The sequence below is a fragment of the Taudactylus pleione genome, unplaced genomic scaffold (assembly GCF_031769625.1).
Source record: "Taudactylus pleione unplaced genomic scaffold, aTauple2 ptg000611l, whole genome shotgun sequence".
Classification (NCBI taxonomy): domain Eukaryota; kingdom Metazoa; phylum Chordata; class Amphibia; order Anura; family Myobatrachidae; genus Taudactylus; species Taudactylus pleione.
Window position 1 is genome coordinate 1,929,533 of NW_028285013.1, and position 20,116 is coordinate 1,949,648.

General features: G+C 44.7%; 1 protein-coding gene across 1 annotated transcript; it reads right to left on the reverse strand.

Annotated features, from left to right (window-relative positions):
* Positions 1 to 344: 344 nt before the first annotated feature.
* Positions 345 to 17,170, reverse strand: LOC148480514 (forkhead box protein I1c-like). The gene is made up of 5 exons (XM_088454301.1): positions 16,579 to 17,170; positions 15,535 to 16,057; positions 13,137 to 13,280; positions 9,645 to 9,728; positions 345 to 627 (listed from the first exon to the last, which is right to left on the reverse strand). Exons 1-5 carry the CDS (start codon positions 17,168 to 17,170, stop codon positions 345 to 347), a joined length of 1,626 nt encoding a protein of 541 aa, XP_088310427.1.
* Between the last annotated feature and the right edge of the window lie 2,946 nt (positions 17,171 to 20,116).

Genomic DNA, 20,116 nt, shown 5'->3' on the forward strand with positions numbered 1-20,116 from the left:
TTGTTGGTTCTCTGGGAACCGGACCCGCACATCTCTAATGAGCATTAAAATGTGTGAGTTAAGCATGGGATTTGTGCTCACTGCACATCGCCCGTACATGGCGCCAGAACGAGTAATTTTGCACCGCTCCTAAATGATTTAACCCCTAAATGTTCATCTTCCATAAATATTCACTTTTCATAAATAACTAAGCTGGGAGCTCCCGGCAATCTGATTGGTGAACTGCTAATTCTACCCACCAATCAGTGTTGGCTTTCCATTACAGACGAAGCGGCCGGCACAGAGTAAGTGCAGAACTGTAGTAGTGAGGAGTGAACCGCAGGGGTCTGCAATGTCACCAGAGATCACTTCTGCTTTAAAACTAGAAAAGCCTCGACTTCGCACAGCAGCAATTTTGAATTTACAGCTATAGTCTTTTTTAACCTTAGTCTTAAAAGATTGCCTTGTAAGTCGATCATCCGCCTGACATCCACACGAAAAGATTTTGACGTGACACGCAAAAGGGCCACGTAAAGTTGTCCATCAGAAAAACAGTCTCCAATTAGCTCATCTCCAGCCACGCTAAGTGTCTGTCCCTGTGCTTCCTTTATTGTCATGTCATAGCAGACTCCTCCCGGGAATTGGACTCTTTTGAAATTAAAGAACCGTATTTCACATAAATGAAATAGGAACGGTAATAAAAGGGAAAACCTAAAATTTTGTATCAGCAAACAGGACTTACATCAATTTTTCTGGAGAGATTGTATAATGTCTATCAATGTCTACATGGTACAATATAAAGTCTGTACAGTATAGGCATTACAGATTTGGGGGTCTGCATTGTATTGTAGTCTCCAGCAGGGCCGTAGCTAGAGTAGTGCGGCCAGTGCCATCGCACAGGGCACCACAGGTCAGGGGGCGCTGTTTGGGCCTGTCAAATTTCTGTTTACTATCATTCTTGTTTGTAGCTTCCTCTTATTTCATCCCCAGAAGCCATGGCCCTTTTTTGGGTGCATTATGTCCCTTTGAAAAATGAGGGGGGCGCCAATGCTCTTTCTGGCACAGGGCACCAACAAGTCATACAGTTGGCTTTGTATGGTGATCATTACAATGTTCTCTCCATTGTGTATTGCTCCACAGAGCTCTATGTTGAATACGGATAAAATTGAAAATATTCATATATTAAAACCAGTCCCATATTATACTGTAGAAGCCAGCACCTGCAAAGTCCCATATTATACTGTAGAAGCCAGCACCTGCAAAGTCCCATATTATACTGTAGAAGCCAGCACCTGCAAAGTCCCATATTATACTGTAGAAGCCAGCACCTGCAAAGTCCCATATTATACTGTAGGAGCCAGCACGTGCAAAGTCCCATATTATACTGTAGAAGCCAGCACCTGCAAAGTCCCATATTATACTGTAGAAGCCAGCACCTGCAAAGTCCCATATTATACTGTAGAAGCCAGCACCTGCAAAGTCCCATATTATACTGTAGAAGCCAGCACCTGCAGAGTCCCATATTATACTGTAGAAGCCAGCACCTGCAAAGTCCCATATTATACTGTAGAAGCCAGCACCTGCAAAGTCCCATATTATACTGTAGAAGCCAGCACCTGCAGAGTCCCATATTATACTGTAGAAGCCAGCACCTGCAAAGTCCCATATTACACTGTAGAAGCCAGCACCTGCAGAGTCCCATATTATACTGTAGAAGCCAGCACCTGCAAAGTCCCATATTACACTGTAGAAGCCAGCACCTGCAAAGTCCCATATTATACTGTAGAAGCCAGCACCTACAGAGTCCCATATTATACTGTAGAAGCCAGCAACTGCAGAGTCCCATATTATACTGTAGAAGCCAGCACCTGCAGAGTCCCATATTATACTGTAGAAGCCAGCACCTGCAGAGTCCCATATTATACTGTAGAAGCCAGCACCTGCAGAGTCCCATATTATACTGTAGAAGCCAGCACCTGCAGAGTCCCATATTATACTGTAGAAGCCAGCACCTGCAAAGTCCCATATTATACTGTAGAAGCCAGCACCTGCAGAGTCCCATATTATACTGTAGAAGCCAGCACCTGCAAAGTCCCATATTATACTGTAGAAGCCAGCACCTGCAGAGTCCAATATTATACTGTAGAAGCCAGAACCTGCAAAGTCCCATATTATACTGTCGAAGCCAGCACCTGCAGAGTCCCATATTATACTGTAGAAGCCAGCACCTGCAGAGTCCCATATTATACTGTAGAAGCCAGCACCTGCAGAGTCCCATATTATACTGTAGAAGCCAGCACCTGCAGAGTCCCATATTATACTGTAGAAGCCAACACCTGCAAAGTCCCATATTATACTGTAGAAGCCAGCACCTGCAAAGTCCCATATTATACTGTAGAAGCCAGCACCTGCAGAGTCCCATATTATACTGTAGAAGCCAGCACCTGCAGAGTCCCATATTATACTGTAGAAGCCAGCACCTGCAGAGTCCCATATTATACTGTAGAAGCCAGCACCTGCAAAGTCCCATATTATACTGTAGAAGCCAGCACCTGCAAAGTCCCATATTATACTGTAGAAGCCAGCACCTGCAGAGTCCCATATTATACTGTAGAAGCCAGCACCTGCAGAGTCCCATATTATACTGTAGAAGCCAGCACCTGCAAATTTGTGAACATATGCTTTGAGCGCCAGTGCACCACGTAGGCATCCCTTATTTTCATCATAATTGTTTTTTCTTTCGTATTTGATCATTTGTGTTATAGAGTATATTTGTACTATGAATATATCTCTTCACATTGAGTGAAAGACCCCAAATATATTCATCATATAATACCTCTAATGCAAATGCCTCTGATGGCTCCACGCTCAGTCTCCTCTATACATATTCGTGACCTGCACTGGGATAATGGGAGGACAGAACACTGCCAGAACCCAGCAGTCAGGTGTGGCAGGAATTCCAAATGTCTGTAGCTTTCTTTTTTCCTATTTACCTCTGGGTAATTTCGTTAAAGTTGTGCTAATGATTCTTTGGTCCTTTAATGACCTGCCTTGATGTTGGCTGTTAGCCAGTGCTGTTTAATGAGTGGGATCTAATGCTGTATATATAACAAAGGGAAAATAAATACAAGGCAGCAGTATGGGAATGAGCACATTGCGTGCATTCCTTAATATTTGTATTTTACGACCAATTTGGGGTTTATTATCATGATGATGGCATGCTGCCGTAAATGACAGTAAATATTGTGTATAAACAGAGGAGGCACAGGGTCTGCTGTATATTCACTTTGTACGGGAAACAGTAACTTAAATGTAGATGTAACTAATGAGAGATGAAGTATAATATAACCCCTTCTGCTCTGGAGTCCGTAGCAGAGAATGACAGCATTGGCAATTATATTATTATAGAGATATTCGGTTTGATTTTCCTGAAATTCAAATACACCCGAAATTAATGGTCCCGAGTCTAATCGAGTCCTAGTTAGGAATCACTTTGGAATTCCGAGTCGTACCGAGTGCCGGTTCGGTTCTGCTTTCAGTTGGGACCATGGATAACCTAACTCGGGTTTTGGATTTCATGTAAACAGGTCCAAATTACATGATTTATCAATTTTTTTTGTTTTTTTTATTATTTTATTGACAGATTGACATACAAGAAAAGCATAGTTCACATCCCTGGGTACAGATAGATTTGTATCCAGCAAAACAAGATATTCCAAATGTGCAAATATAAGAGAGCATATACATTATCCAATAACATAGTACACAATAAAACCAAAAATTAGATAAATGAAAAATATATTACACTGGCAACAAATGTATGTATTGTTCATTAGGGAACACCATTACTTAACACTTCATTTATACATTTATTTTTTTTATTGATTGTTATCCAAAACCGAAACCGAACTAAGGGCCTGATTCAGCCGCGGACACCGATGTTTACGCAATTTGAGCAATTATTTGGCATCGCGCATGCATGTAAGTCGCACTGCGCACGCTTCATGATTGCATTGCAACTACGTATGCACAAAGGACCCATTCGCAAAATGAGCATCATGTAGTCAACGTTTGGGGGAGGTAACGGGGAGTGGTTAAGTAAACGCAGGCTTGTCTGACCATTTCATAAATTAGCCATAGTGATTGCATTCGCATCATGAGAGCTCTCTGCGTGTGGGGAGAGCTGTGGTGTTTGCAGCTGGTCAGACCTGCCGTACATGCTGCGTGACAGCCTGCTGTGCGTCAATGGTACCGATCTTTACGCAGGAGTGCGACATTGCGACACTGTTAGGCTGTATACAGTAAGTGATGGAGGTCCTAGGGTTTAGGCTTGGTACATGTTCAGAAAGGTATTCCAAATGCTTCGGCACTTAGGGGTCTATTTACTAAGCAGTGTTAGGAGACAGAGTGAAAAGTGATAAGGTGCCAGCCAATCAGCTCCTAACTGTCATTTTTCAAACACAGCCTGTGAGATGGCAGTTAGGAGCTGATTGGCTGGCACCTTATCACTTTTCACTCTGTCTCCTAACACTGCTTAGTAACTAGACCCCTTAAGGTTGGATCCTCTAAAATGATAGGTATCCTGTTTAAAACCACAATTTTATTAAGTACGTAATACTATGAAAGGCACTATATCACCTCCCCTGTACAAATGGCACCTCAAAATATAACAAAAAGTGAAAGTACGAAAGAAAAAAACAATAATAATTTACTAAATTTACTAAACTACACGAAAAACACATTATAATAACCATGATTTCCTGCTGCTTGGTATCACTACCCCATTTCAAACTGGGAAAATTATAGAGATATTCGGTTTGATTTTCCTGAAATTCAAATACACCCGAAATTAATGGTCCCGAGTCTAATCGAGTCCTAGTTAGGAATCACTTTGGAATTCCGAGTCGTACCGAGTGCCGGTTCGGTTCTGCTTTCAGTTGGGACCATGGATAACCTAACTCGGGTTTTGGATTTCATGTAAACAGGTCCAAATTACATGATTTATCAATTTTTTTTGTTTTTTTTTAAATTTTATTGACAGATTGACATACAAGAAAAGCATAGTTCACATCACTGGGTACAGATAGATTTGTATCCAGCAAAACAAGATATTCCAAATGTGCAAATATAAGAGAGCATATACATTATCTAATAACATAGTACACAATAAAACCAAAAATTAGATAAATGAAAAATATATTACACTGGCAACAAATGTATGTATTGTTCATTAGGGAACACCATTACTTAACACTTCATTTATACATTTATTTTTTTTATTGATTTTTATCCAAAACCGAAACCGAACTAAGGGCCTGATTCAGCCGCGGACACCGATGTTTACGCAATTTGAGCAATTATTTGGCATCGCGCATGCATGTAAGTCGCACTGCGCACGCTTCATGATTGCATTGCAACTACGTATGCACAAAGGACCCATTCGCAAAATGAGCATCATGTAGTCAACGTTTGGGGGAGGTAACGGGGAGTGGTTAAGTAAACGCAGGCTTGTCTGACCATTTCATAAATTAGCCATAGCGATTGCATTCGCATCATGAGAGCTCTCTGCGTGTGGGGAGAGCTGTGGTGTTTGCAGCTGGTCAGACCTGCCGTACATGCTGCGTGACAGCCTGCTGTGCGTCAATGGTACCGATCTTTACGCAGGAGTGCGACATTGCGACACTGTTAGGCTGTATACAGTAAGTGATGGAGGTCCTAGGGTTTAGGCTTGGTACATGTTCAGAAAGGTATTCCAAATGCTTCGGCACTTAGGGGTCTATTTACTAAGCAGTGTTAGGAGACAGAGTGAAAAGTGATAAGGTGCCAGCCAATCAGCTCCTAACTGTCATTTTTCAAACACAGCCTGTGAGATGGCAGTTAGGAGCTGATTGGCTGGCACCTTATCACTTTTCACTCTGTCTCCTAACACTGCTTAGTAACTAGACCCCTTAAGGTTGGATCCTCTAAAATGATAGGTATCCTGTTTAAAACCACAATTTTATTAAGTACGTAATACTATGAAAGGCACTATATCACCTCCCCTGTACAAATGGCACCTCAAAATATAACAAAAAGTGAAAGTACGAAAGAAAAAAACAATAATAATTTACTAAATTTACTAAACTACACGAAAAACACATTATAATAACCATGATTTCCTGCTGCTTGGTATCACTACCCCATTTCAAACTGGGAAAAACTCTATGTTACAAGCCATTAAAATCTTGCACTGTTTAGTAAATCATTCACACAATGGGCCTGATTCAGAGCCGCTCGTAAGCGGCAGTACGCTCGTTCCAAGACATGTTCGCACTTCTGCGCATGCGTACGGATTTTAATACGCATGCGTGAACCAGTCAGTGCGGCCGAAAATCGCTTGTTCGCTAAATAGCGAATGTCTGCTATTTTGAGTGACAGGAGGAGGCGTATGTGGGTGGTAACAGGGGAAGGTGCTTGAAAACTGAGAGTGGAAATCAGAACGCAGGCGTGCTTAAAGGTTTTATGGGTGTGCATAATTAATATAGGAGCTTCATTGACCACGTCACTTGGTTGATTTATAGTCAGAACTGCTCGCAAGATTGTGGTGGGGAAAACCAACCACAAGAATAGCGAGCAGTTCATACGCTGTTCGATGTACTCGATTAATCTATTAAATAGCGGACATGACGTATGGTGCGAGCGGCCAGAGGGCGTCTTTTTCAAAATGACGACCGCAAGTTTTGTCCGCTCGTTCAGACATAGAGGCGTGAACAGACTGCAAAGTGCGAACGGTTCATTTGAATAGCCACCCCTTTTTAATGAACGAGCGAGCGCAAATAGCGTCCGGCTCTGAATCAGGCCCAATGTGTATAGATCTGCTGGACACTTCAGTCTAGACTGCTGTCACTAATGCTGGGTACACACTTGGCAATATATTGCTAGTTCCATTGACAAGTGATATATCACAAGTATTATGTATATATATGTTCAAGGTCTGCAGTCTGAGGTCCATTTCCTATATATCACAAGTGCATCACTGGGTGTGTACAGCTTCATTCACAGACATATCAGGTCAGCCCTGCAACACAGCCGATGCTGATATATCTGGCTATGTGTAAGGGTGACCCACCGACCACCGGTACACTTGCTGCACGACATTAGCATCTTAACTAGGTGGGCATTTAATTTTTCCGCCCAGTTGTGATGCCAGCTCAGACACATCGAGCAGCCGATTGATAAGTGTGTATAGCTTACCAATCGGTCGCCAGGATGGCGGTTCGGTCAGCGGACCGTTACGTCATTCTAGTGTGTACCCAGCCTTACTTTGATGAGTATATATTTGACAGTGGGACAGGATCACTCGGTGAAACAAAAAACATTTCATTTTATTTTATTAATTTAGGCCTTTATGTAGTACAGTCACTTCCATGCAGTGCTTTAACCTGTGCATAGAGGTGTACAGCAGTCTACTATGTTTGTTTTGTGCAATCAGACCCCCTGTCTTTGTTTTTAGTTTAGAGGTGGAGAGAGAAAATGTTTTCAATTGTGAGTCAATGTGAAGCGTAAGAAGAAGTTTTAAGCTTGTTTAAGGCTGCTTCCTACTAAACAGGGATTACTGTCATTCCAGTTCTCCTAGAAAACATCAGCACCGACCACTGTACAGTGAAATGAGCAATCCAGAAACAATTTAATGACTCATCAAAGGAAGTGTTAGGTAAGTGTTCTGTAATGTTTTCAGGGTTATTTGCCCTCAGGGGGCGCTATTCCATAGGTGTCGCATAATATTTCACATTACTGCCTCTTGTCCTCAGACCCTTTCTTTGCATTGGTTATAAATCACATAAGTCACTTTGGAAATTGGTGAGTCCTTAGGGGTCCATTTATTATTGATCGCATTTGCAATGCGATCAGGGTGCGATAATAGACCCCATGACATACATGCTGACTATCTGGCTGTCCCTTCTGGGAGGGAGCAGCCAGATTGCCATGACTAGGGGGCGTGGCCAGCAAACGGGGCGGGGCCTGGGCAGACAACGAGTGTTTGCGGACGGGGCGAGGGCGGAGCCACGCAATCACGCCCTTGTGCAGTCTCCGACACGGGCCCCCTCCTCTCTGTCCGGTCGGCCGGCAGCATACCGAGCTGTGCGTGGCCAGCACCAGAGTTATAGACTCTGGGCACTAGAGTCCGTCCAGAGTCTATAGAGTATGCGCAGGTCATCGGGCAAATGACCGTGGCAGCCATTTTCCCTGTACTGCGCATGCGCAAATGACGGGAAAATGGTGGCGGCGGGCATTTTTCAGTAGTTTTTACAGTGCCGGATCCCCGCGCCGACGTGGGACTCCGGAGAGGTAAGTAATACTATGGGTGCAGTGTGTGCGGTGCGGGGACCCCCTGGACCTAGGGGCCTGTGTGCCCCGCATACCCTGCACCCATTATAGATATGCCCCTGCCTGCTGCTCTCCTGACACACTGAGAGCTCTCATGCAGCAAAGGAGATGGCAATGGTTAATTAATGCACGCCCATGTAACGGCGTTTAAACGGTCAGACGTGCCTGCGTTTACCTAGCCTCCCCCAAACGTTGACTACCTGTCACTCACTTTGCGAGTGAATCCTCTGTGCGAGCGTAATGGCGACTCAATCACTATGCAGTGCGGTTTTCGCTCACGCGTAATGGCAAAAAATCACTCAATCTGCGGAAACATCAGCATTTGCGTGCGGATCTGAATCAGGCCGTATAAATAAGCTCATGCACATGTATATCTTCTCATGGTATATCTCAATTACCATATGCACTGGTACCACAGATGGTAAAGAATATTGCCCGATATAGGATCCATACCATTAATGACGGAACAGGTTTGTTTACCAAGTAGACGCAGTGGGGTGTTGATTCGTACACAGGGCCTGGTTCTCTCACAGATTCGCAATTGTGAAAATATGCTAATGAGCCACTTGCTGTCCAATGACCCAGGGTTCCCATTTACACTGCAGGGTTTCACGGGTTGTTCCCGTGTAAAACCCTGCAAGTTACCTGGGTTGGATTGCCGGGTCACTCCACCGGGAATCTAACCCTGTCCTCTTTTACACCTAGGAGCAACCCAAGTTAACCCTGCAATAACCCGGGTTTTAGCTCTGGTGTAAAAGGGGTATAACATACTTGCCGACATTCAGCTCCCTCCTTCCGGGAGGGAGCTGAATGCAAGCTTACAGCAGGGGGGGGTGACGCGATTCAGCGCGAATTGCGTCACCAGCCCCCCCGCTGCGGTGGTTTCTCGTTTTACTCTGGGGGGGGGGTCGGGAGGGACGGAGACCGCCGGGAGGCTTGCCTGCCTTTCCGGGGGCCGGGAGCGGCACCTGATGTTTGGGAGGCCCCTGCCAAATCGGGAGGGTAGGCAAGCCTAGGGTATACGTGAGTTACCGCATGCGCAGTGCTGGAGGGGATGCAGGGCCAGAGGGGGAGAAGATCCCTCTTCACAACCCTGAGCACCTTCCAAGCATAGGTTCCTGCAGGCAAACTTTGAAAACTTTAAGTTTTTGGAATTTGCCAATACTGGGCCCTTTACTTAAAAAAACATGTGAAAACTAGTGTTCCTGCAGGTGTAACAGGCCCATTAGTGATCATGAATAATCCCCCGGGGGAAAAAAGCCATAAAGTGTACTATTCTGCTTTCTCCCCATAGTTACCCTGTCGTACTTGCAGTTTTCAGACATAAACTAGTTGGGAATTGCTGTATCTGATACGTCCTCTGAGGATCCGTGACTATTGATCTACATGAAAAAGGTTGTCAATGTCTAGATAGACACCATATTTTAAGCCGCCTATACACGGTGCGATATGCACCTTACAACGCGATGGGGGATCCGACGGCCGACATATCGTGCAGTCCCCACACACGGAGCGATCGGGTGGCCGACCGGCCTAATTGCCAGCACCCCCCTACTCCACCCGCATTGCACTGCATGGGATCGCACATCGTGCCCCCAGATCAACTACTGTAAACCTGCAGTAAGACCTTGAGATGCGATGTACGACCCCACGGGTGGGCACACTGGCTGATATCATGCCCACACACAGTACGATATAGCAGCTAAATCATACCAATCCCTCGGATCGGCTGCTATATCGCACCGTGTATGGGCACCTTTAGACAGACAATAGGTCGACAGAGACAAAAGGTTGACATACTAAAGGTCGACATGGAAGGTTGACAGATACAAATGGTCAACAGGGTCAAAAGGTTGACATGAAAATGGTCGACACGCAAATGGTCGACACTTTTTTCCTTTTTTAGGGTTAGGCATTTACCCAGACGCTTAGGGTTAGGAACCAGGAGGTAGGGTTAGGGTTAGGCACTTACCGGAGGGTTAGGATTAGGCATTAGAAGGGACGGTTAGAGTCAGGCACCTACCCCTATGGTTTGGGTTAGGCACCAGGAGGGAGGGTTTGGGTTAGGGTGATGATCAGGGTTAGAAACAAAACAATGTCGACCATTTCTGTCAACTATTTTCATGTTGACCATTTGACACTGTCGACCATTTGTACATGTCGACCTTCTTCCATGTCGACCTTTAGTGTGTCAACCTTTTGTCCCTGTCGACCTATTGTCTGTCTAACATCTGGTGTCTATCTAGACATTGTCAACCTTTTTTTCATGTAGATCGATTATACCACACCCATCCTCTGAGTAAGACTGATGTCAGCTCATTGCTGGAACCAGCTTACAAGTGCACATGAGTGAGGACATAAACTGATCACATTCTTTCGCTATTCCGTCTTTCACTGGGATATGCATATCGCTGAGGATGCTCGTTTTCACGTCGTCTCTCTGGAGGGGTGGGTGAAATGAAATATGGACAGAATTTCCCAATTATAGTAGACAAGCCATCTGAGGAGGTTACACCTCACAATATGAAATGTTTATGAACAGACCTCTCAATGACTTGCCAGGAAGAGCACCTGAATAAAAGCCTCAGCTGGGATAGACATAAAAGCATGGAAATGGAGCTATTCATTGATTTGTACAAATCTGTTGCCATTGACTAATTGTCTTTGTAGGCAGCAACAGCTATAATGATACCAAAGCAATATATTGTATGGAGCGGTCTAACAAAGTGACAAATAACTACAGATGTCCACATGAGGTAAATCATTCATAATTATTGTGACATTACAAAGTATTGTAAAAAAAAAAAAACATTTCTGGGCGATGGTCTTTCTTTAATATTATTAATAAGGGAACATTTATTCAGCTGATGGTACAGATCATGTTGTTAAATTAATTTTGTCTTATTTTTGTCAGGTGAGGTCAGCCATGTTGTCAGTGGTGTGGGAAGGTGCTGTGGTCCTCTCTGATCCCCTGCTGAGGTGTTACAGGTTCCCTCCCTACCACAGTATTATGCATTACAGCGTGTTCATGTGTTGTGTATTACACTGAGTATATTTAAATATCTTTTGTTTTTGGAGTGTGAGATAACCATTGACCACACCCAAATGTGTGCGGTGAATTTTTGCTCCAGGGTTATAATTTCTCTGACATGCCCTCAGCATTAATATACATGCAGTAAGCAGCACAGAGCCTGAGGTGGTCTTTACACATAGATATGCTTTGCTGTCATTGATAAGTATGCATTATTATTTAGCAAAGTGATCATGTCTGACATGGAAATATGCACATATAACCAAAATGGGCATCACATTTATCACATAATCTGTATTTCACTTATACCCCTTTCAGACATCTCGAGATTCCCGGGAATTTGGCCTGCCTCAGCCAAATTCCCGGGAAGCCAAGTCTGTCTGAAAGGTACCTACGTTTCCGGGTAGCCGCCCCTGCAATCGACCAGGGTTTTTCCCGGGACTTAAGTCCCGGGAAATTACCCTGCCTCTGTCTGAATGGTGCTACCCGGGAGTTTACTACTCCCGGGCAGCACCAAGCAGCTTTGACATGTAGCTGACAGCGCAAAGCGTCCTATAGGACGCTCAGCGCTGCTGCTTTGAGCCGACAGCGCAGAGCGTCCTATAGGACGCTCAGCGCTGCTGCTCTGAGTTGGCAGCGCAGAGCGTCCTATAGGACGATGAGCGCTGCCGCTCACCACCCGTCCACACTCCCGCTGGACCACAACTACTGCCCCTATTGCGAGGGGCAATGCGAGGGGCAGCATGCTAGAAGAGGCGGCTCCGGGTCACTGGGGCGGGGGTTTCACGGGGTCACCCAAGCTCGGCTCTAGCGCAGCGCCATCAACCTGGCTCCAAGAGTGGGCCTCCCCTGTCACTGCAGCCCAGGGACCCATTACAGAATGGCAGTACTGGCTCCAGCCTGGCTAGTCCCCCGCTCTCCCCGAGCACATCTCGGGGGACATGTCCGGATTAGGTTGTGGCGCTGACGTGTCAGAGAATGAAGTGAGAGGTGGGGAATACGTCCAGTGTGTATAAAACAGAAATACCCGGCTTGTGTCTGAAAGGGGTCTACCCGGGAATTTCCCGGGTAGACTATGTAGTGTGAAAGGGGGGTCTCCACCAAATACCCGGGATTTTACACAGGGGAAATTCCTGGGTCTGAGCAGGAAATTTCCCGGATCGTATGTCTGAAAGGGGTATAACTCTGGAGAACAATGGGATGCACAATATCCTGACTGCTGGAATCTCGAAGGTAAGTAGCGGGGTTAGGGTTAAAGTAAGGGGTTATAGTCAGGCACTAAGCAGGGAAGGGTTAGGTTTAGGGTGCGGGGTGGGAGAGGGGGAGGTTAGGTTTAGGCACTAGGGGGGTAGGTTAGGTTCAGGCACCCAACAGAATACAACACTAATATAAGGCAAGGGACTTGTTCCTAACTAAACTGGGTACTAAGTGTGGGGGGAGGGGCGATGATGTGATTCGCGATGGATTGTGTCATCGTACTCCCGCTCCCCCCTTTACAATGCCTGTAAATTTGCCACTGTATAGCAGGGAGCGGGGTCACAATGACACGGTCGCTCATCCACGCCTATATCATTGTCACGCCCCCTGCTGTTATGCGTCTGACGACCTGCCTGAGAGTCGTCAGGTATGAGGAGATCCCATTTTATATGTGCTCCGTTTTCTTTCATTTCTTTTTATACTGTGCTAGAAAAAAAAATACAGAAAGTGCTTGGTTTCTATTGGTTATAGTACTGTATTTGCAGTTTTCCTATAATTATACCTCTGTGCACTTTCAGGGTATAGGGATTTATACAGGACCCCATGATGTGGATGGAGGCTGAAGCTGAACATATGTTTAAGAGTAACTTTCTCATCAAAATGCAGCTTCCTGGGCTGAATACAGGAAATATCCCATGTACCAATACTGAGTGGAAAGGATTAAAAGTCACTGAAACGTGGTTGACACAGGATTAGGTAGAGAAGTTGGTGTAGCTTCATGTGTAGCTTACACCAGATCCAAGTTTTCCTAAGTCACAAGTGAGTCTTCTGTTGACAGATACAAAGCCGGAGCTCCAGTTGCAGCAGAGAAAAAGTTACAACCTGATGTATAGTCTCTGTAACCCCGTAGTGACCCGTCAGTCTCTCTTTTTAAAGTGTACAAAAAATATTGTACATCTTGCAGTTTTCTGTGCAGCGGCTGTTATATCATTTCCCCATTGTTTATTACATAATAATGGACTATCAGTCACAGAAACCAATGATATGGATGCTTGTACCATTTTCTCATGGTTACTTACAGCCAAGAATTTCATTGCTGTCTGTATTGCCAGCATATGTCACACGGTTTTTAGGGGTCTATTTGTTAAGCCTTGGATGGAGATAAAGTCCCAACCAGTCAGCTCCTAACTGCTATTTTTCAAACACAGCCTGTGACATGGCAGTTAGGAGCTGATCGGTTGGGACTTATATCTCTGTCCACTTTATCTCAATTCAAGGCTTAGGTCCTAATTCAGAGGCACACGCTATTTGCGTGCGCTCGCTATGGATCAGGACGTCCCTATTTTTTTAAATTCCGGCCTCCAGGCCGCTCACACAGCTGTGGGTGCGGTCTGGCGATGGTCGCAATTATCGCGACCATCGGCATTGCTAGGAGATCCTTGTGGTAGGGTCTCAGCACTCGCAATGCCAAGTGGACTTCCAGCTCTAATAGAGCAGGAAGTCCACTACTGACATCACTCGTGATGTCAGTAGTGCCGCCCACAAACGGCAGGCGTTCCTTCGGGGACGCCTCCGTTTGTTCAGCCACCCCCCCTATCCGCTTACAAAACGGGGCGAGCTGTCGATCAACATCGACAGCTGCCCCGTTTTGGTGCAAGCTCCGGAGCGAGTGAAGGTCTCGCTCACTCCGGGGCTCTTGCACGCGCGTGCGTACTGGGCCACCATCGACCCGCTTAGGGTCTAAGCTATAATGGGTGCACAGTGTCCCATGTATCCAGGGGGGGGGGCACACTGCACACCCTGCACCCAGGGATTCTCCTATGTCTATCTGGCTGACCCCTAACCTATAATAGCTCTAGGTGGGCCAGCTGTCTCTCTGGCTAGGTATTCAGAATGATGGCACTGTGCAAGAGTCTTTGCTCTGTTCCGTACATACGCCATCTTCCTGAAACGTAGCGGGAAAGATGGCCTCTCCACAGAGAGCTAGAATAAGGCAGGGGGCAGATGCACAGACAAAGCCATCCCCAGTCCCTGCCAGCGCAGTTATGGGTAGGAGTGTGCCCATTGCATGGTAAAGCTCACTGCACATGGGCTCCCTCATCTCATAAAACACCTTTTGATCTAAATTAGGGGTGGGCAATTAGCGGCCCCCCAGCTGATGAAGAACTACACATCACAGCATGCCAGGGTAACTAGGGTGGCACAGGGCACTGCAGGGCAGGGGGTGCTGTTTGGGCCTGTCAATTTTCCAGTTTATTATCATTCTCACTTGTAGCTTCCTCTTCTTTTATCCCCAGCATCTCCTGGCCTCCCCTATCTCTTCCCTGGCCATTCCCCATTAGGCCATGGCCCTTTTTCAGGTGCACTAACTTATGTCCCTATTTAAAAAAATGAAGGGGGGGGGGGGAGCACCAATGCTCTCTCTGGCACAGGGCACCAAAAAGTCTAGTTACGGCTCTGCCGCATGCATTGCCATAGTTTTGCTAATTGGCCATGCTAAAACTGTTGCAAGGCATGCTGGGATGTGTAGTTCAGCAACAGCTGGATGGACGCTTATTGCCCTCCCCTGGTAAATGGATGAGAAATTGGGAAGGTACAGAAGAAAATCTATTGGGGTAACAGATAAGGACTACAGTACTTTTTTTTTTTTAACAATGTGCAAGTTTTTTATTACTCATAAATAACACAATAATAAACAATAATAAAAATAAAAGCATAATTTACATTACAAAATATAACAGAGCTAAGATTATACATGAACAATATTGCTAGCCAGCATTGCAGCGTTAAAAAGACGCAAGAAAGTCAAAGAGCATGTAACTATGTACAATTTATAAGTTTATGGTGTTAATATGGTAAAGTTACAGTACAATCCCTCAAGTCCAGAATCTGATAAAGCTGTCACCCAATGTCTACTGTTTTCCTAAACAAAATGCTGCAGTGGTCCCATCGGTCAGTACCTCCCGTATATGTGAGGTTGTTGGGATTGCAGCTGTTGGAGGAACTGAGGTGGCATCTGGTTGTTTGTAGAATAGGAGTTGTAATAAGAAGCCCGGCTGTAGAACAGATTATTGTCCTGATTGTCTCCTGCTGGATCTGCAGCAGGGATTGGATTGAAGCTGTTCAGGCCCGGGAGGTTTCTCTGGGATAACTCATTCGTCAGCCCCAAGGGCATTTGTTTGCTTACAGAGTTTGATTCCATGGATGCAAAACTGTTGAGAAAGTTGTTTAGACAAGGTGTGTAAGGAACAGCTGGTGGTGATTCGGTTTTTAGATCAGGAGATGAGGTCTCCACTGCAGGCGACGATGCTGTGGTCGTCACTGGGCTCTCTTTCCCTTTTGTGCTTGAGATCAAATTATCTTCCGCACTTTTTGGAATCTTGGCCGAGTTGGATTCTGATTTGCTCTTTCTTTTTCTGCGGAAATTTCCGTTGTCAAACATCTTCTCACAGTTTGAGTCCAGAGTCCAATAGTTTCCTTTACCTGAAAAGAAGGTAATATTAGAGATAAGTGGAAGACGAAAGCTATTCAACATATAAACTACAAAACTATTAGCCATCACCAGATGGAACATGAAAGTAACAAGAAAACGTCACTTAGCTATAAAAAAAATGTTCCCCATATTTTATGGACTAAAAAAAAATTATTAAACTTAAGCAGCAATTGTCAACATTGTCTCTAAATATACATATGAGAATTACACCTATAAGAACAAACAAGCTAAACAAAAAAATAAATAAAACAAAAAATGTATTCAAAGGCTTTTTTCCACTAATCAATAAACTGAATAAAAAGTAAAAACTAGAAATTAGTATCACAATTTTTGTAGCTGGAGAGCCAAACAGAGTACAAGCATACAGTAAACAGAAATGTACCACACAATCACAAATAAAATACCATTGACTGCAGAAATTATAAACTGATTATGATTAATATACCATTATTGGTCACAATTATAACCACACTGTTGAAGACAATGATGAGTGTTTTGAACATTTTCTTACCTGGGTCATTTTCATCTCTCTGGACTTTCTTGAAGCAGTTGTTCAAGGACAAGTTGTGCCGGATAGAATTTTGCCACCCAGCTTTAGTCTTCTTGTAGAAAGGGAAGTTGTCTGATACATACTGGTAGATGTTGCTCAAGGTCAATTTCTTTTCTGGAGAACTTTGAATGGCCATCGCGATAAGAGCTGAGTATGAGTATGGAGGCCTCACTAGCTTCAGGAGTTCTTCCTGGGAAGCAACAGACAACCAGCCAATGTCTGACCCACTGAAGCATGATGAATTTGGTAGGAACTGACGCTGAGATCCATAAGATGGAGGAATGTAGGGAGAGGGATTGTTTCCATGAAGGTAGCTGGGTGAATTGTTGAATCCAGGACCACCTAGCCATAAGTAGGGGTTACTTGGAGGAGCATAATCCCCTAGTCCATAGTTGGATGCTCTCTGAGATGTGTGTAGGTTCTGCTGGTGATACATGCTGAAGTTATCACAGTACACTGCCACTTCTGGAGCTTCCTGAGCACTTTTTGGATGATGTTGCTGTGGGTTTGAGGCTTGAGGTCTCTGATGTGTTGGAAGTTGGAAGGAGGTCATAGTTTTTGGCAGCACCTTCAAATATCTAGTTGCTTCTGGTGACCAGTTTAAATTATGAAGGAGTTCTCTATTTAAACCTCCCAAGGCCTACCTGCCTGAGGCCAATAATAGGTGTGTCTTTTTCTGAACAACCAGTTGAATAGCTCAATAGAGAACCATTGGGTGGATACAGACAGACAAGGTCTCACCATCAGAGAGGCACCAGAGAAAACAAATAACTCTTTTCATTCATTGTTCTCCTCACCTGTCTCCAACTCCAGGGACATTATTTCCCCCTATCTAATGCTAATTATTTTGCTCCAGGCAGCAGTTAAACATGAACTTTTCACATATTTTTAATATACAGTAATAGTCTACTATTTTGTTTTATTTCAGGATAAATTATAATTAAACATAAATAAAAAATAATAAGAGTTTTTTAATATATTTTCAGAAAATTGTAAGAGGACTTATTTTTTGTACATACTTTAAATATTATCTGTAAAAAATATAGAGATGTTTGATTTACTTTTTTAATCACAAATTATTCAACTGAATTGTTAATTTTTATATCCACTAAACGTTTGTACATATTGCACACTAAATAATAATGATATATTAGAATTATTTAGTACAAAAATAGTTAAAAAAAAACATGTCAAAAAGCTTTTCTATATAATTTTTATAATACAGCACTGAAATTAGTAATGTATTGCATAAAAATATCATTACTGTAAATATTGAAGTGTTTTCATGATTTTTACAAAACAAGCTTTGTGGTTTTATTTGTATAATTAAAAACAAAAAACAGAAAGTAACATTTTCACAGTGAAAAGATGTAAAGTGCCTCATGTGATGTAAGAAAATGCATAGAAATAAAATGTACAGTGATCAATATATATATATCTATATATATATTGATTATACACATTTTTTTTTAATATATACCTGTTATTTTCACTATTATTGTAGCCTGGGTTAAAATTTTGTTTCAGTTTTGATTGCCATTTTTCACATGGACGCATCTATAATGGATGAGTGTTCCAGAGACAATTTTCACCTGTCCAACTGCGCCGCAGAAATTACTGGCAAAATGGCACAGACGATCACCGGAAAAAATTACGTGGGTGCCATATGCCCGGACAGAGAGGGTGGGAGGCCGCCCGGAGACTGCCTACGGTCCTCCTCCTGTCTTAATCCACAATCCCTTCAATGACTGGAAAGTACTATCCTTCTTTAGTGACACATTTAGTGCCAAATTGGTGGTAAAATAACACCCCATCATTCAAAGTGTGAATTTCGACACCAATCACACACACAGCAGGTACAGTCAGAGCCGTAACTAGGGTAGTGCGACCAGTGCCATGGCACAGGGCACTGCAGGACAGGGGGTGCTGTTTGGGCCTGTCAATTTTCCTGTTTATTATCAATCTCGCTTGTAGCTTCCTCTTTTTTTATCCCCAGCATTTTCTGGGCTCCCCTATCTCTTCCCTGGCCCTTCCCCATGAGGCCATGGCCCTTTTTCAGGTGCACTATCTTATGTCCCTATTTTAAAAAACGGAGGGGGGGGCACCAAAGTTTAGTTATGGCTCTGCATACAGTCAATCTGAAGATCATTTTGCCATGTAAAAGCATGGATAGTACTTGGAGTGAAGGCTCTCTTTGGTGAACCATTTTGGTACCTTTACAATTTGCTGAAAGATGTAAATATGTTGCCAGGAAAGTCAGGGCTGGCAGTTCCACTCACTCTGCTGATTCGTAAATGCACAGATGGCACCAAGACTGGCTGGTGAAGTGGTGAGAGCCCTCATATTGCTGCCAGTCAGTATTATCAGGGAGCTGAGCAAAGCTCAGATTCCCTGGCATATTGTTATTGGTAAATAGCGACGATATACATTTTTACATATTGATAAATAGACCTCTAATACCCCTTTTCCACCAAAATTCCGGGTCTAACCCGGAGTTGGAACAGAGGGCCTGATTCAGAGCTGAACGCTCTGACCAGAGCGCTCGCTCTGAATCAGGGCCCTCCTACCTTTTTTTGGAGCGTCCTCATGGACGCTCACATAGCTGTGGGTTACCACCCACAGCTATAGCGAGCGTCCATGATGATGGTCGCGATGGTCAAGCCCTGGATGCCGCAAGCCCTGGAGTGATTTTGGCTCTATCAGAGCCAAAATCACTCCCACTGACATCACTAGTGATGTCAGTGGGGCCGGCTTGAGACGGTAGGCGTTCCCATGGGAACGCCTCCGTCTGGCAGGCACGCCCCCGGCATGCCCACCAAAGGGGGCGTGCTGTCAATCAACATCGACAGCACGCCCCCTTTGGTGTGAGACCTGGAGCGATGGTGAGCCCGTCGCTCGCCGGGTCTCGCGCATGCGCACGACGGAGCTCCCTCCGTCGTGCGCATGCGCAGTGGGGAACATCGACCCGCTTGCGAGCTTCCTGCCGCTCGCGAGCGGGTCTGAATGACCCCCAGAGTTCCTATCCGGATCAGACCCGGAATTTAGCTGGCGCGACTCAGGATATTCCCGAGTCGACGCCGCTCACACCGGAGTCGGGTCTGCATAGACCCGGCTTTCCCGGCGTGAAAGTGGACACTTGGAGATGACGTCATCTCCAAGCGCCGCTGAAGCCGGACCAATCTGCCGGCTTGCAGCGCACTCCAGGTCATCGTGACCCGGAGTGCGCTGCTCTCACAGCAGGGTTTCACGAGCTACGCCCATGTTAAACCCTGCTAGTTACCTGGGTTGGATTGCCGGGTCACTCGGCCCGGCGATCCAAGTCTCTCCCCTTTTACACCAGGGAGCTGCCTGGTTTAACCCTGCAATAACCCGGGTTTTATTTCCGTTGTAAAAGGGGTATTAGTGTTCATTAGATTAAAGCCCTGCTAAAAAAAAAACATCTGCTGGCCTTTCATATATTGACTCCTTACATTTGATAGTGTAAACAAGCCAGGAGTGT

What these genes read in the sequence shown, in the direction of transcription:
- LOC148480514 (XM_088454301.1), bottom strand. Translation starts at nt 17,170, where the DNA reads ATGACCTCCTTCCAACTTCCAACACATCAGAGACCTCAAGCCTCAAAC. An exon ending in TACCCTGAAAGTGCACAGAG is followed by an intron (nt 9,729 to 13,136) that starts GTATAATTATAG and finishes TTTTTCATGTAG; the next exon opens with ATCAATAGTCACGGATCCTC. An exon ending in AAAACTGCAAGTACGACAGG is followed by an intron (nt 628 to 9,644) that starts GTAACTATGGGG and finishes TAATTTCAAAAG; the next exon opens with AGTCCAATTCCCGGGAGGAG.